The sequence below is a fragment of the Verruconis gallopava genome (assembly GCF_000836295.1).
Source record: "Verruconis gallopava strain CBS 43764 unplaced genomic scaffold supercont1.17, whole genome shotgun sequence".
Lineage (NCBI taxonomy): Eukaryota > Fungi > Ascomycota > Dothideomycetes > Venturiales > Sympoventuriaceae > Verruconis > Verruconis gallopava.
The window spans coordinates 462,150-477,760 of record NW_015622153.1 but is presented as its reverse complement, the minus strand read 5'-3'; the positions used below and the strand labels follow the sequence as shown (position 1 = coordinate 477,760).

The 15,611-nt window shown below is 52.0% G+C and overlaps 6 protein-coding genes across 6 annotated transcripts; 3 read left to right on the top strand and 3 right to left on the bottom strand.

The window, feature by feature from the left end:
- Positions 1-717: 717 nt before the first annotated feature.
- On the bottom strand, positions 718-2,848 carry PV09_05582 (phosphoserine transaminase). The gene is made up of 3 exons (XM_016359104.1): positions 2,587-2,848; positions 1,282-2,516; positions 718-1,161 (listed from the first exon to the last, which is right to left on the bottom strand). Exons 1-3 carry the CDS (start codon positions 2,625-2,627, stop codon positions 1,088-1,090), a joined length of 1,350 nt encoding a protein of 449 aa, XP_016213243.1. The 5' UTR covers positions 2,628-2,848; the 3' UTR covers positions 718-1,087.
- A 320-nt stretch (positions 2,849-3,168) lies between these two features.
- On the top strand, positions 3,169-4,058 carry PV09_05581 (uncharacterized protein; the record flags this gene model as incomplete). The annotated part of the gene is made up of 4 exons (XM_016359103.1): positions 3,169-3,303; positions 3,358-3,486; positions 3,546-3,773; positions 3,831-4,058. 4 exons carry the CDS (start codon positions 3,169-3,171, stop codon positions 4,056-4,058), a joined length of 720 nt encoding a protein of 239 aa, XP_016213242.1.
- Positions 4,059-5,976: 1,918 nt separating this feature from the next.
- On the top strand, positions 5,977-7,192 carry PV09_05580 (uncharacterized protein; the record flags this gene model as incomplete). Its single annotated transcript, XM_016359102.1, has 2 exons — positions 5,977-6,148; positions 6,351-7,192. 2 exons carry the CDS (start codon positions 5,977-5,979, stop codon positions 7,190-7,192), a joined length of 1,014 nt encoding a protein of 337 aa, XP_016213241.1.
- A 112-nt stretch (positions 7,193-7,304) lies between these two features.
- On the bottom strand, positions 7,305-9,909 carry PV09_05579 (asparagine synthase (glutamine-hydrolyzing)). Its single transcript, XM_016359101.1, has 8 exons — positions 9,719-9,909; positions 9,587-9,637; positions 9,504-9,529; positions 9,424-9,450; positions 9,334-9,369; positions 9,132-9,280; positions 7,670-9,078; positions 7,305-7,616 (listed from the first exon to the last, which is right to left on the bottom strand). Exons 1-8 carry the CDS (start codon positions 9,742-9,744, stop codon positions 7,574-7,576), a joined length of 1,767 nt encoding a protein of 588 aa, XP_016213240.1. The 5' UTR covers positions 9,745-9,909; the 3' UTR covers positions 7,305-7,573.
- Positions 9,910-10,038: 129 nt separating this feature from the next.
- PV09_05578 (uncharacterized protein) lies at positions 10,039-12,416 on the top strand. Its single transcript, XM_016359100.1, has one exon. The coding sequence runs from the start codon at positions 10,511-10,513 to the stop codon at positions 11,027-11,029; it is 519 nt and encodes a 172-aa protein (XP_016213239.1). The 5' UTR covers positions 10,039-10,510; the 3' UTR covers positions 11,030-12,416.
- A 604-nt stretch (positions 12,417-13,020) lies between these two features.
- On the bottom strand, positions 13,021-14,996 carry PV09_05577 (uncharacterized protein; the record flags this gene model as incomplete). Its single annotated transcript, XM_016359099.1, has 3 exons — positions 13,021-14,308; positions 14,367-14,470; positions 14,523-14,996. 3 exons carry the CDS (start codon positions 14,994-14,996, stop codon positions 13,147-13,149), a joined length of 1,740 nt encoding a protein of 579 aa, XP_016213238.1. The 3' UTR covers positions 13,021-13,146.
- Between the last annotated feature and the right edge of the window lie 615 nt (positions 14,997-15,611).

Sequence of the window (15,611 nt, the reverse complement as noted above, 5' to 3'; positions counted from 1 at the left end):
CTGATACAATGCCATGGCTTGGGCCGGCTGCTGCTGCTCTGTGGGCTTTCTCTGATGTACTGCCCTGTGCAGCTCCTACAATGGTATAGTGCAGTGTCCGGTACACAGCACATGGATACAGTGCTCAGCGTCGGCCTGGACGGATCACGGTTCTGAACATGAGTACGGTACGAGACTCTGTACATCATTACGGTACGCGACTCTGTACGTCATTACGGTACGCACCAGGAGGACTTCTCTGCTTTGGCCGACTGTCTCCGTTCGCGCCTTGCCCCCCCCCCCCTCTTTCCAGCGCACATCCCCCCTCTTTCCAGTGGCTCCCTCAGGCACAACCCGCCAGCACACACAAGCCGAGTTCGCAACGGCAGCAAGAACGAACAACGGAGCCGGACAAACGACACCGAAAAGCACGCTGATGAACGAGAATACAGGCTCGCTGCAACCACCATGATGATGCCGACCGCCGTCGTCCCAGTCGGCGCCCTTTCTGCTCGTGCGTGCCAGCCGTCGTTCTTGCGTGCGATGCCGCCCAAGAGCATGTGTGCTCCGCGACTGTCTTCTGGGCCGCGAGTACTTGTCGCTCTCGCGTCTGGCCTTCGCTCGGGCTCTTCGCCTGGCCTGGCTGCAGCGCCCCCTCGCTTGGCCGTGGTGACTCGTTTGCGGCTCAGGTCCATGGCAACCCTTGCACATTGCGTGTGGCATGCACACGAGCTCTCGTTCCCATGCAAATTTATCTCTCGTATTGCTGTAATAAATATATTCTAACGGCACCACCGTTCTCCATCTGGTCTGCTGGCACGACTGACCGACTGCGGCTCTCCCCCCGCCCCCGAAAAGAAAAAAGCGTTTGCCTGACTTATGGCTCTTCTGCGTCTGGATGATGATAATGACTTGGCTAGCGATGTTTTTTTTAAATTCCCCCTTTCTCTTTTCGCCAATACGTTACTCCTCTGCCTTGCTGACGTGCCTTTGCCGTGTCCCCTGCGTGTCTCCTGACCTCTATTTTTTGCTTCTACTCTTCTCTGTGCTTTCGTGCATGTTTGAAATCTCTGACGTAGATACGTACCTTTCCCTCACCTGGCTGGTCTTATGCACTGCCCTTTGCAAAGTCTTCGAGATACCGGGCCAGCTTGCGCACCCCATCAACTGAAACCGCGTTATCTGTGTTTTGCACCGTTAGCCTCAGCGCCTCTCACTTGTCTCTTACTTTCTTTTCTGCTGCGTCTGCTGTGCGAAAAGTCTGGGCCCTTGCAAAAGTGGCTCCGACGGAGGCTTGCTTACAATTGCTAATACGAATCCCGCCAACACTTCGATGGCCTTTGAGACCCAGTAGACCGCGCCTCTCCGCGCCTGCGAGGAACTCCTTTTCTTTTCCTGCGTCTCCGCCCCCAACCCGGAAACAGATGTTCATTCTGCTGCGCACCGTCTTGTCTGGAACAACGTGATAGACTTCAGGCGCGCTGTCTAGCACGCCGTACAGAATCTCGGCCTTCTCCTTGGAGATTGCCTCTTGCCCGCTAATCTTCTTCTCTCCGTACGTAGTCACTAGGTTGGCCATGACCTGCCCGGCTATCCACACGTCAAAAATTGGCAGCGTGTTGTACAGCGAGTTGTTCTTTGCGATTGTGGGCCAGTCGAATACGACAGGCCCCACTGGGAGGCCCAATTGTCGCAGCAGTTCAGCGCTGGCGATGTTTCGCTCTGGTGGCAGCAGGGATTTGCGCACGATAACAATTGTCACGCCTGCATTTCCAATGTTCTTTTGTGCTCCTCCAAAGATGACCGCGTACTTGCTCACGTCCACACGGCGACTGATGAAGTTGGACGACATGTCCGCAACCACCATTGGCGCGTCGTCGTCGACCGCATCTTCAGGAAGCGCCTCCAGGCAGGCCGGGAAGTGTGGGAACTCGACGCCATCCACCGTTTCGTTATCGCAAAAGTACACGAGAGCGCTCCCTGGCCCGCCCTCCCTTCTCCTCTTGGTCAAGGACCATTGGTCTTCAGGAGGTATTTTGCCAAACTTGCCGTCATTGGCTTTGCGGGCATCGAGCGCGATATTAACCTTATCCTTGCCCACCAGCCTTGCCGCTTCCTGGGACGCCTTCAGACTCCAGCTTCCGGTAACGAGGTAATCCAGCCTCAGCTCTTGCGCCACTTCTTGTTTCAAGCGTTCTAGCACTTTGGCCTCCAGATCCTCCTTGCCGCCTTCCGCCTTGCCGTCGGCCATGGCGATCGTGATGTCCTCCTGCGCCCTCAGTCTTCTCTTCTCGACCCATATCCCCACCAGATGATACACGACTTCCGAGAAGCCGCCACTACCGCCTCCTTGAAGAAACAAGATCTCATACGTGTCTGGCACGTCGAGCAGTGCAGATAGCGCAGCTTTGGTGTCTGCAAGAATCTGGTTCGCGTCTGCGCTGCGATGTGATATCTCGCATAAGCCAATGCCTTGGTCCTTGTAGTTCAATAGTGCTTTTGACGCGGCTTCTAGCACTGCCGTAGGCAGTGGCGCACTGCAAAATTCCGCATTTTAGAATCTCGTCCACACGAGCACGAACACATTTGGAGTAGCGGAAAACTTACGGCCCTGCGCCAAAGTAGTGGACCTCCTCACGAGACGGCATGATGTATGCGAGCTGGTGTTGTTCTTTGTTCTTTTTGGAAAGCTGCTGTGTTAGTTTCCAGGCCTACTCTCGGCGCAGTGGTAGATTCACACAGACAGGTCACGGTGCAAAGACTACAAAATCGTGACTTCGTGACTCAACTTCTACGACTGAGAAAAAGTTTCTCTCGAGCAGTATGACGAGCTCACGCCGCATGAGGTCGCCCCGATTTCGCTTTGTTTCCTCATTTGGCCGGCGTGCTCTAGAATTTTTACCACGCTAAGAACGAGCTCCTGTTGGCTGGCTGAGCTGGAGGAGGGGAGATTCCTCCAGTGGGTCCGCCCACGTACAAACGGGCGAGACAGATCTCAGGCAGCAAGTCTGCAGCCAGCAAGGCACCGCGAAGCAGGATACAAGGCTGCCGAGTTATCGATTCCTGCACCACTTCCGACCGTGAAGTAGACGTGCGAGCTTGCATACACGTCGTGCCTGGCACGTGAGTGTACTTCATCCGTCCTCTCTTCCGTCCAAGTTTGCCGTCCCGTGTCAGGCTTCGGGCAATATGGGGCCGGAGGTACATCAGTATCCCTTCGTGACGGTGGACGAGTGGAGTAGAGTCTGCGAATCGTTTGTCTCTGCCTGCCGGCGCTCGATTGGTGAGCACTGCGAGGCGGACGCAACATCACACCACCAGCAGGTCGGTACACACATCTCCTCGCGATGACATGCATGTCGACTCAGCGATTCACAGCATGGCGTGGACTTTGTCCGAATAACGAGGACCGTTGAGCGGTCTAGTGACGGATCCGCGGACGGTGAAGAGCAAGCTGCAGATGCGATCAGCGACTGTGGCGGTGCGTGTGAGGAGGATTCCGACAATGTAGCTACGGGAACTCTTCGATTGCTCCCCGTGCAAAAAGTCACTAATCGACGTGCCAGGAAGTCGCTGTCGTACCCCGCAGCCAGTCCAAAGACGGGCGATCTTTCATTGTGACTTATGATATACTGCTCTCAACGTCATACCGAGTGCCCGTCCTACATTTCACCGTCAGAGACATGGCTGGTGGCCCTGTAACCGATCTGGCATCTGTTTATGCGGACATGATTCCGACAAGCTTTAAGGACCAGGTCTCCGGGATTGGTGTCATAGGTGCTGTATCCATGACGGTAAATGCAAAATTCTGCCGCGTTCATACTTTAAGCCATCCGTTGACCATGTGCAAGGATCACCCGTTGACCGGACTTCCTTCGTTCTTCGTGCATCCGTGCAACACTGCAGATGCGCTGAGGCACGTTGGCGGCGGAAGATTGGTTTCTGTCTCGGAATATCTCTTTCTATGGATGGGAATCATCGCACCTGCAGTAGGCTTATCACTTCCGTCTACCGCCTTTCACGGTGCACACCCCGCAGAGCCTCCGAATGCGTCCGGAGTTGGGGCAGGTGAACACTAGATCTTCGCAGTAGTGCACCTCACATACATGGCCAAGAAAGACCCGAAATTGAACTGCGAGTGATAAGACTGCGGAAGTGCGCAGCCTTTTGCGTGGGCACCTCAGCAAGCCAAGCGAAGGGCGCCAATACCATTGTATCTCTACGGCTTCGGCTCCAACACAACTCCTGCACGAAAATCGCCAAAGCAGCCCCCTCCTACCTCTGTTGAGTAGTATTGATTACCAGTGTCCACAGATGCATTGGCACACTGTTGATAATTTTAGCTGCGTCTCCACTTGCAGCATGGGGGGCTAGGCATGGTTATGACTACGATTCAGTACACGATAAAACGTATCGAAAATAAAACACGCTATTCTAGGACCGCTCTTTCAACGAGTCCTCAGGCTGGAGCATCAAAAAGTTACCCGGATTGAAAAGCGACCTAGAAAGAAGGCATGCCCCAGACTCGAGTTTGTCATGATGCTAACGGGAATAATGATAGTAGCCAACGTCAAAGGACTGAATGGATCGATCCCACAGACTTCGCTTTCGTCGAGCGCCAGCTCAAGAACCTCTTGATGGATCCCTTGAATCCGAAAATAGCAGAAACAAACACGCTTTACCCTTGATCCACAGTACAAGTTGGTCATGCTGCACGCCTTAAAACATGAATTCAAAAGCCTTTTTTCGAGAAGTAATCATCGTCCTCTCCAAGCGCATTAGCAGCCGTCAATAGTCAGATTTGATGGGTCCAAAATGTAGTGAGCAACTACGTACTTGTAGACAAGAACCCTGGAACAGGCCCCATATGGGGCCGCATTACGATGTTGCTCGCATGTCCGAATGAGGTTGGATGTGCGAGAAACTCTTCAAGGAGGCAAGAGCCTCAAACCCTCCTTCGGGTCTCACATCCTAGAAAAGAAGGCCTTGCAAACTAGTCCGTGTTGATTCTACGCGTTTGACAACATGATGCGCACGCACAGCACTCGAGACGCCAAACGTACAACGCGTCTTTCACACCTTGTAGCGGAAACGGCATCTCAATAGAACTTCACATGCAATGTGCTCGAGATGCAGAGACGATCCGGGCTCACCATCTGTTACAAAGTTAACAGGGGGAAGGAACCCCGTCAGAACAGTCAAATGCACAGAAGAAACGGATCAGCTTGGTCTGCCTGGGTAAAAGATAACGTGGTGGAGCGATTCATTTCCCCCTTGTGCGCGGCTCCAGAAGCCAGGACCCTTGTGTCTCACTCTCAGCCGCGAGCAGCCCACATTCCAGTCATTTCGTGTTCGCAGCCCACGCCCCGAACATTGCCTTATCCAGCCCTGACTCAGTAGTTATCGATCCTGGAACTGTAGCGAAACCATTTTCGCACGACCGGTGAAGAATCTGAGTCAGCGACTGGTTTCAGGCTGCCCACAAGGCTGAGGCAAAGGTACGTACCGTCGTCACCCAGCCGCCGCCGCCGCCGCCAGCGCTGCTGAACCCGAACCGATTTGTATCTAATAATGAAGAACGTTGCGATCCTCGCTGGTCAATCGTTTCGGCAAAAAGGGCTAAAACATAACCGAAAAAAAAGTTCCTAAAATCCGCCGCCAGAGGCTTCACCAACGCCTTCATTTTGTTTTGCCACTGGCCATTTCCTCGTGTGATTAATGCTGGGGCGAGAATTTGAAAAGCATCGCTTTAGCGTTCACCGCTAGGAAGCCACACGGAGGATGAACATCCGGAACACGTGATGCTCAACGGAGGGAGTCAACTTGCAATTCCGACGATTCCGTCATCGGCCTCGATCGAACCTTGATGGACTCGCGTCGAAACAGTCGAGCAGATCCTATGAGGAGGTTCAGGGCTGCCCCACGCGACCGAATGGCATCATCGTTTTGTACAACGTGAAAAACCGCAGACTCCGCCTTCCAGCGCGATTGCTGCAGATGACGGGCAAGATCACTCTCAAATGGCAGCGCATTGCCTCGTCCGACGACCTTCGACGGTCCTCGCAAACGATCGGCGTCGCAAACGGGCGACTTGATGTCTTTGGCGGCGAACTCAAGCCGAGAGAGCCCGTCGACAACAAGCTGTATCATGTTGATCTCCAGGCTCAGTGTAGGTCAATTCAAGACATCTCGACCTGTTCGGCCCGTCCCCCACCCCCTTTCCCGTCGTGTGTGAGATGTATACCGCGGAGAGTCAGATTCTCACGCGCTTCGGCCCGCCAAGAGTCCAAAAGGTCGAGGCCGGACGTACCCTTTTGCCGAGCTGCACGAGCTGATTTAGATTCAAATTCACGTCTGACGAGGGCATACAGCGGCCGTCACCGTATCCGAGCCGATGGGCGACTCGCCTGCTCCGCGCGTGGGTTCCGCGTCAACAACTCTCGGGGGCACGATGTACCTGTTTTCTGGCCGCGGCAACGTCGCCATGGCGCCCATTGACGAGCAAGGCAAGCTGTGGGCGTGCGCGGGCGGCAACAACTGGCAGTGTCTCGAGCCGTCAGACCCGTCCAAGCCCGTCCCTCCGCCTCGATCGTACCACGCTATGGCAAACGATGGTCGCGACGCCATTTACGTCCACGCAGGCTGTTCCGAGAGTGGCCGTCTGAACGACCTGTGGGCCTTTGTGGTCAGCGGCAGACGATGGGTACAGCTCGCGTCCGCGCCCGGCAGCGAGCGTGGTGGCACGAGCATCGCGTTTTGCGCCAGCGAAGACGCCCTCTACCGTCTCAACGGCTTCGACGGCAAATCGGAAATCGGCGGCACCGTCGACGTGTACAACCCCGTGAACAACCATTGGACCTCGAAGGAGTACAATGCGGACGGCGTGGAGGGGCCGGTGCCGAGGAGCGTCAGTACTTTGCTCTGTCTGGACGTAGGCGGCAAGAGCTGGCTGGTCACGGCATTTGGCGAGCGCGATCCCAGTTCGCTGGGGCATCAGGGCGCTGGAAAGATGCTGTCAGACGTGTGGGCATACGACATCAAAGAGCACCAGTGGTTCAAGGTTGAGGCTGAGGGAGGAGACGAGGCGCCGGAGCCGAGAGGATGGTTCGCCGCCGACGTTCTTGGTACAGATACCATAGTCGTGCATGGCGGCCTTGCAGAGGATAACTCACGCCTCGGTGACGTGTGGTTGGGCAGGCTGAGAGTCGAGTAGAACAAATTGGCCCTTCTGCCAAGCCTCCTGGCCAAATAAGTAATGAGCTTTATCAGTCCCAAATAGCAGATTCAGATCATGGGCAACACGACGCGCGCACCACTGTGACAGCAAAGAAAAAAAAAACGGTCTCTTTCGGACGGGTGATAAGCACTATGACGTTCATGTAGCATACAGACTGGTCTAGACGAAGCTCAATCAAGCAAGGAAAAGAAACACGAAAGAGGCCGTAAACATGCTTGAGCTGACGGCAGGTTTCGTGTGCTCTGCCGCCTGGCTCTACATTTATTCAATCTTGACGAAAAGACGCCGTGCACCAAGATATGGCCTTGAAACGAAACCAGTGTGCCACAAACATCATCTTGTGTAACCTTTTTATGTTTACTCGACGTGGTCGTACTTCTTCTCGTGGGTCGGAATAGCGCTGCCAGACTTGTCAGTAGGGGCTCCTGAGCAACATTTCGCGCAACAACTTACCGCCCAGACGGATCGGTCTGTTTACTCCAGGTAGGTTTCCACCGCATGACGGTGCTTGCGCAGTGCGCCGGGAAGTGCTCGTCGAACATGCATCTATACCAGTATGCCTCTTTCGTGTCAGGAATGTCGTCTCCCCATTCTGGTTTCGGGTTCTTCATATCCTCGTCAGAGACGTGAAGCTCGGCGTGATCCTTTAGCGCATCAATCCAACCATAGCCAACACCGTCGCTAAATTGCTCCTTCTGCCTCCACAAGATCTCCTTGGGCAGATACGGTTCAGCATCTGGGTCATCTGACGTGTCAAAGGCCTTGCGGATGATGTACTTTTCTATCCTCTCCTTGGTGATCATCTTCTCTGCTGGGTCAATGTTCATAGCGACCTCTAGGAACTGCTTATCAAGGAATGGGACGCGTGCTTCGACACCCCATGCAGATGTAGACTTGTTGGCGCGGAGGCAGTCGGCAAGATGCAGGTTTTTAACACGGCGAACAGTCTCCTCATGGAATGCTTTCTTGTCTGGTGCAGCATGGAAGTAAAGGTAGCCGCCAAAGATCTCGTCGCTGCCCTCTCCGCTAAGTACCATCTTGACACCGAGGGCCTTGATCTTTCTGCTCAGCAGGAACATCGGTGTTGACGCGCGAATCGTTGTCACATCGTATGTCTCCAAATGGTAGATAACATCGGAAAGTGCGTTGAGACCATCTTCGATGGTGAAAGTGAAATTGTGATGTTTCGTTCCGAGATAGTCTGCAACCTTCTGTGCTGCAATCGAGTCTGGAGCTCCAGGAAGACCAATGGAGAACGAGTTAAGCTCAGGAAGAACCTGCACTGTGGCTAAGTTGGCGTTGTCGTCAATACCGACGAGGTGGTCAGCGCCATAATTCTCGCGAACTACGCCATTGGTGGCGCCATTGGAAGCTCCATTGGCGCCGTTGACTGTCCGGGCCAGAGCGTTGACTCTCTTAATCTCTCGCTGAGTGATCGCCGCAACTAGACTGGAGTCTAGACCACCGGAGAGAAGGACACCAAAAGGAACCTCCGCCATGAGGCGCTTTCTCACAGACTTCTCCAGCGTCTCACGGAGCAGCTTGTAATCAACGGGTGTGTTTGGGATGTTGCTGGGTTGCATCAGCCACTTGGGCGCAAAGTATCGCTGGATCGTGTCGGATTGCGAGTCGTAAACGTGACCAGGTGGGAAAGAAATAATCTGATCGCAGACAGGATGCAAGCACTTCAACTCGGAGGCGAAGTACACCGCGCCGGGCGTGTTGCTCGAACGTCCCATGTAGAAGGTAGTGATGCCAATCGGGTCACGGGCGGCCACCACCCTGTCCATGTTCTTGTCATACAACACCCACGAAAACATGCCATCGAGAAGCTGTGGTGCGAATATGTCATGTTCCAGATACTAGTATCGCATCAGTCCTCGTCACCTCGCGCCCGCCAATCTATTGCACCCACCAGCGGTATTATAACTTCGCAGTCGGAATGCGTTTTGAAGTTATACGGCTTCTTGAGCTGCTTGCGCAGGATTCTGTGATTGTAGATCTCGCCGTTTACGGCGAGGAAGACCGTCTCCTCATCGTTGACGATTGGCTGTGCGCCGGAGTCTGGTCGCGTGAGCAGGTGCAGCCATATACTGTGTGCGTCGAGCGATGCATACCAATGCCAACAATACTCAGGCGTTCGTGAACGAGGACTGAGCGAAGATTAGCGGGCTTCTTCCTGTGGTCTAGTGCATGGCCACACTCACTGGTGTTGTTGCAAATGACATTACCGCCTTTATCATCTGAGTCATTACGTGCAACGAGCACAAAACGCACTGCTACTCACTCCAATCGGGGCCACGATGCCTGATGCTGCAGGAGGAACCAGTTAGAACATGAAGCATGGTTGAATCCGACGTGGATACATACGCCTTGCCTAGCTTCAACGCTTGAGGCTTGAACTTTTGCACGTCTGGGTGACTGTATATGGTGTCAGTCGACAGGGCGTCCTGGCGGGGGCGCACAGTGAATTATGCAGCAGACAATGGATCAATGGCATACCAATGACAGGCAAAGATTCCGCACATGGTCGGCGACTGTGTGTCCTTCTCTGCTGGGAACAACGAGGGCGACGTCGAGGGGGGGAGGAAGAGGGTGAGGGCGAAATATAGCTTTTTGGTCGGGACCTGAGATTTTGCAGCGATAACGGACGTTTTGATTTCGAGCCAGTTGACTTCAACGTAGTTAGTTACTTGAGTCAAACGTCAAATCGTGGCCACGGTCGACCCCACCAATCGGCCAGTCGCCATCTCAAATGCTGGCCCAAGCGTGCAGACGAGCCCGTTCGACGCCGACGCGCTGCGCTCGAATAACAATAATGTCTCTCCAGACATCCACGTCCAGTCTGCCCGTTCTGCATTCCAAGACGCTGCACCCCAGCCAGGCACTGGCCGCGCAACTCGACGCCGGACATATATGCCGCTGCAGATACGCGTGGGGAACGTCAGGGCACTGAGATGCCTATTCGATCGATCGCCAGTCGCATCGCTGCTCCGTGAGGCCGTTCTGCAGCCCAGTCGCACTCCGCATTTTCCACGACGTTGTCCACATCCCACACGCCAGCATCCCAAGCTCCGCATACGCGTGATCTGGCCTGCACGCTAGCCGGCTTGTGGGCGTGGATTGGAATCTCAGTACGCGATTTGAGGGGTCAAGCTGTGGAACGTCGTCCTTTGACTCGCTGAAGAAACGTGATAAGCCACCTGCAAGATTACCAAAGCAGCAATTCTGCTCAGGTCACACTGCTCATCATCGTTGTCGCTGCGAACGCCTCAGCAGAGCCGTACGAACTGTATGTCAGCTGATCCCCCACTCCTGCTCCTTAATTCGACACTGTTGAGCCTCGACCGTCGGCATTGTCGAGTCTCCATCATGGCCTCAGACGGGAATACGACAAAGACCCCACGGAATATCATCACCTACCATTGCATATGCACTCACCTTCTGCTTGCGAGCACGCAACCCCTCGCCACTCTCCCAACGCGTTCCTCCCTCGACAAGTCCTCGATTCTGCGGCTACCACCGGCATCCCACGCTGAGGAACTGAGCGAATATGCCGTGCTGCTCGGAACAACGCTGGATCGAGCTCCTGTCATCATACGTGGCGACCAGGGCTTCGAAAAGCGTTATCTCCAAAAGTGTGGGCGATGCAATTTGACCGTGGGGTATCAGCTCGACAAGGCTCAGTATGAGGGTATGGATGAGAAGGGGCGGAGAGATGACGTGGTTTATCTTTTACCTGGAGGCTTGTTGACGACTGAAGAAATGAGTTCTGGGAAGGACGTGGGGCCGTCTCTAGCAATCGATGGATGAGGTGCCCACCCAAGCATAAGAATTGATCAAAAGCAGAAGGAATCATCCGGAAACTCACATTCTGTTGGGGCTATTGGCTGATGGAGCTCTTTCCGGTAACCTCCCTTTAATCACGCCGGACCGCGTGATGCCTCGAGCTTGCAAAGCTCTGTCGTTGTGCCCTGGAGATTGAAGAGCACTCTATGTGCATCACCGATACTGTGCTCCAGAGGCCTCTTGAGACTCGAGCAGCTTGATTGAAATAGCTCCGGGTTCGATGCTTTTACATCGTCAGTAATTGGGAACTCTCACTTATTTTGGCCACGCCCAGCCACGCAATAGCGTTAGGATATCGAAGAGGAATGTCCTTGGAAGATGTATTCAAAGAATAGATCCGAGATCGCAAGTTATATACACATAAGGCCGATGAATCGCCGGCAGGGTGTTTAATCCGTTGGTTCGAGACTTTTGATCTTGAGGTTTCTGGGCTTCCTTGGGCAATGCGTTACTGTAGGCCGCAGATTACTTGACAAATCATAAAGCCTCGCTACAGATTGTTCCCTTTCTTCAACGTCGAGTTCAGCACGTCATATGGTTGATCTTTTGGTTATATGCATGACCATTTTACTGGAACATATGTCGTTACTTGCTTAATCTCGCAATGCTCTTTTTTGCACTGCATAATCGGCTAACTGTTTATCTCCACAATAGCCTCTGATTTTCCAGTATCTGGCTGAGCAAATAGCATTGTTTTCCCGTTATCAAGATATCCGTCGATGCACAAATCCGTGTTCACGAATATCTTTGGTATCGAGAGCCCAGTTTTATATTGTTCGTTGATGTGGCAACCACACGAAACGCTTCATGCCCGTTTGCCACAAAGACTGGGATCAAGGGACACCTACAAGAACGCATGATAAAGAGCGGGGTTGGCTCAGATTGAGGAACGGTATATCGATAAGCGCGAACAAGAGCAAAGCACTTGTTGTGGACGTTGTAGGAAGATTCCTTGCGTTGAAACTGGACAGAGCAAGTACAACTCATTGCTCTTACCATTTTCGGGTGCTCGACGAAGTTTAAAATGAAGACGTCGCGACGGATCATCTCATAAATTTGCAAGCCTTTCGAGCTTCTGGTGCCGAATTCTTTTCCAAAGGACGCCCACCGTCTTCAGAGTCGATTGCAGCCTAATTTAAGCCCAGGTAGCTGCAAAGAAGAATATGGCGAAGAGCCCAGGTGCCGTCTCAAGTCCAGACTTGAGCAGGTTGCGGTACCGATTGGAGGTTGGAGAGAGTTCATGGCCCGATTCAGTCTGACCTGAGCTACCATCAAAGAGGATTTTAATGTTCAAGCTTGTGATTGTGTGGGAGTGGCTGAGCATCCCATATCATCTTGGTGAAGGGCAACGGTGAGGAACATTGCATTACTTAGCAGCCAAACTTTGCCGCTAACCAACAGCTGAGCTTTTTTTTTCCGCCGCACAACTCGCGAGCCGCAAGAGAATCCGGAGGAATCCCCTTTCAAAATTGTTCCATACGAACGTGAGAATTGTTGGCGCGTACGTCTCATATTGTTGTCGCGACTGCAACGACGCGGAAACCGGCGTCAAGACGTTGACTTTAAGAGCTTCCCTAGCATCATTATAGAAAGATGGGTACCATAAACTACGCCGTGGTGCGAAGCTGCAGAAATCAAGACAACGTTCGAATCTGGATAATCTCAGTGTTTTTACGACCATTTAGTCTTGGCCACAGTGCAGCCTGGAAAGTGTCACTGCAGCATCATCTGGGATTAAACAAATCCCATTGGCAGATGGAAAGAGATTTCTGGGAACACATTTCAACAGAGGAAACCATGTCAGTCCTCCCTTAAGGTTAGGAGGCATGAGCTTGTGAGTAATAAGGAAGGATGACACAGTCAAGTGAGTTTAGCATGCCAGTCTTCTTTGGTATTGTAGATCGTCCTCTGGGGAAAGATTCAGGCATCTTTTGAATGCAGCACAGATCTGCGTCGTCAGCAAAAAAATACGTTCACTGTTGAATCCACGAAAGGAGCATTTGCTGACTTAATCCCGAGCAAAAGTCTCCATTTCAATCCTCAATTTCTGATCATACAACTTCGTGCTTTGCCATGCAAGACTAAACCAAGAATGGATACTTCGTCAGGTCACCAAACGTCCCTTCCTTCCTCATTCCCCAAAATCCAGGGCAATCTCGACTAATCGGCCAACCTACCCACCACTTCTCGCCATCCGCTTGTCCATTCGTCATTGGAATGCAATACTGGATGTACTCTTCCTCACGGTTGTCTCGATTCCAAACTATAGCTTGTACAAACGCATTGTCGTGGTCCATTGCACGATTCATGTGATCTTGGCAGGCAAGTGCTGTGGAGCGCAAGTTCGGCATGCACGGTTTTTCAATCATGCCTTTTGTTGCGAAGCGGAGTTGCCAGTTGACAGGAGGCATTAAAACGAGGCCATTTGTTGAGTTTATGCGATTTCCTCCCGTGAATATGAGCGCATTAGAGTGGTGGCGACCAAGACGATGGATGAAAGCGAGGAAGCGTTGCATTTGAGGGGACACCGTGGTAGCGAAGGACGACTCGGATGTCGAAGTTGATGAACAACTTGATTCGGCCTGTGTCATTAAACTAGGAATGGTTCCAGACATTGTGTCATAATTCCAAATAAACTCCTGCTCCGCAAGGCGTCGCAACGGATCGGTGACGTCAATCTGGGAGACGAGCATGTACTGGTTGCTGAGTGTACTTTCCTCAAATAGTGGCATGGCAAAATGGATGATATATCGTGTCTGACCTGTTCCTGGATCGAACTCGGCCCGTAGAAATGGATTTACATCACGTGTGTTGTCTAAGGGAAGGTTGAAATATCTGCATGCACCGACGTCAATCGTAGCAGAGCCGATTTCAAAAGCCTTTGAGGCACACTTGATAGGGAAACTTGGCATCTTGATATCAGAAACGCAGCAGCGAGTGAAGAGCTTGGTGAGAAGAGGCAGAAAGAACTGGGACAAACCATGCACGCGATTTGGATCCTCCAGGACATCAGTCTGATGTCTATCGAAGGCTCTCAAAGCATTCCCGAGCTCCTCAATCATAATTGTGGCCTTTCCGGCAAATTTGGTGACAGATAATTCATAATCATTGACATTGATTATGCGGTCGACACAATCCTCACCAATAGACAGGGCCTCCGGTATTGGTCGTATGTTGTCTGGCTCGCTCTGGTTGTTCTGCATATTCTGATCCGGCTCCACTGACCGAACAATATCTCGAGATCTTGAACACAACCTTAGCACGAAAAAAGATCGAAATGATTCCGAAGACGAAGACGTACCTCTCAAAGCCGTGAAGTGGAAGGGACAGCGGGCTTTGCTCATTCATTTCGCCACTCTTCTCAGTCGCTGTGTGTGACGGGGTTGACACCGTTCTAACCAGCACCTGCATCTGCATTAAGTACTGTCCCGAACAATTCATTTGAACATCATCTTACGGGGGGTACATTCTCTTGCTGTAACGTGTGAACTTCGTCCTTAATGATGAAATCTTCGGCATTTAATCCACTCAGTTGTGCAGAGGTAGCGATACGATAGTCACTCTTCCTTTCGACGTCAGTGGGTGCAGGTGTTTGCGCATTCTTAGCCTCGTCTCCGTACGCAATATGATTTCGTACGTAAAATTTCGCCAGCCTGTTTTTCGAAGCTGAGTGGGATGTAATAATATCCTTCGTCGCAACTAAAAACTTTTTAAAGACGTTCAGTGTGCCTGTCTTGGATGCACAACTCTGTGATTGGATGCCACTCTGTGTCAATTTACATTTTTCTATTGCTTCGCGGTTAGCAAACCGATGAAAGAAATGAGACATCCTCCAAAAAAAAGGCGTGAAGGTGAGCGTGAAGGTGAGCGTGAAGGTGAGAGTGAAGGTGAGCGTGAAGTTGAGCTTGAAGGTGAGTGTGAAGATGAGCATGATATAGGTGTGGTGTAAGTAAAAGCTAAGATTGGTAGCAACTGATTGCTGTGGTTGCCGTGGCATCCAGACTAAACTGACAAGCGACTGGCAGTAACTTCTTTACGGAAGCGAGAATCACTATAGCTGAGCGCTGCATGAATTGTTTCTAATTGTTCAGTCTACCTTAAGGAGATCAATTACGCTCTTAATATCGCTCGAAGTACGCTCCATTGCAGGCTTCTTGTGAAGTAGAAAGGATCCTGGTTATCCTTGAAGATATGGAGAAAGCGAAAACGTTTATCATTAGATATTGAATATGTTGTCACTAAGAGTTATTTGAAGTTTGGCTATGTATCCATTCAAGGGAATTGACGTGCTGACGGAGCTTGGTGAAGAGGGTGATATTGCTTCTCATGCGCTTTAAGGCTCGACTGATCTCGAAGTTTTCGAAGTGATCAGGCCGTAGCAGACTGCACCATCAATATGGCTAAGCCTATCAAAAGCTAACTCAGACCATGAATAGGCAATGAATCGACCAAGTAGCAGATTGGAGAATGGACATGAGCGGGAACGTCAACATTTTTAAAAGTATATGTGATTTCTGATTTCAGATAGTTTCAACTGTATACCAAT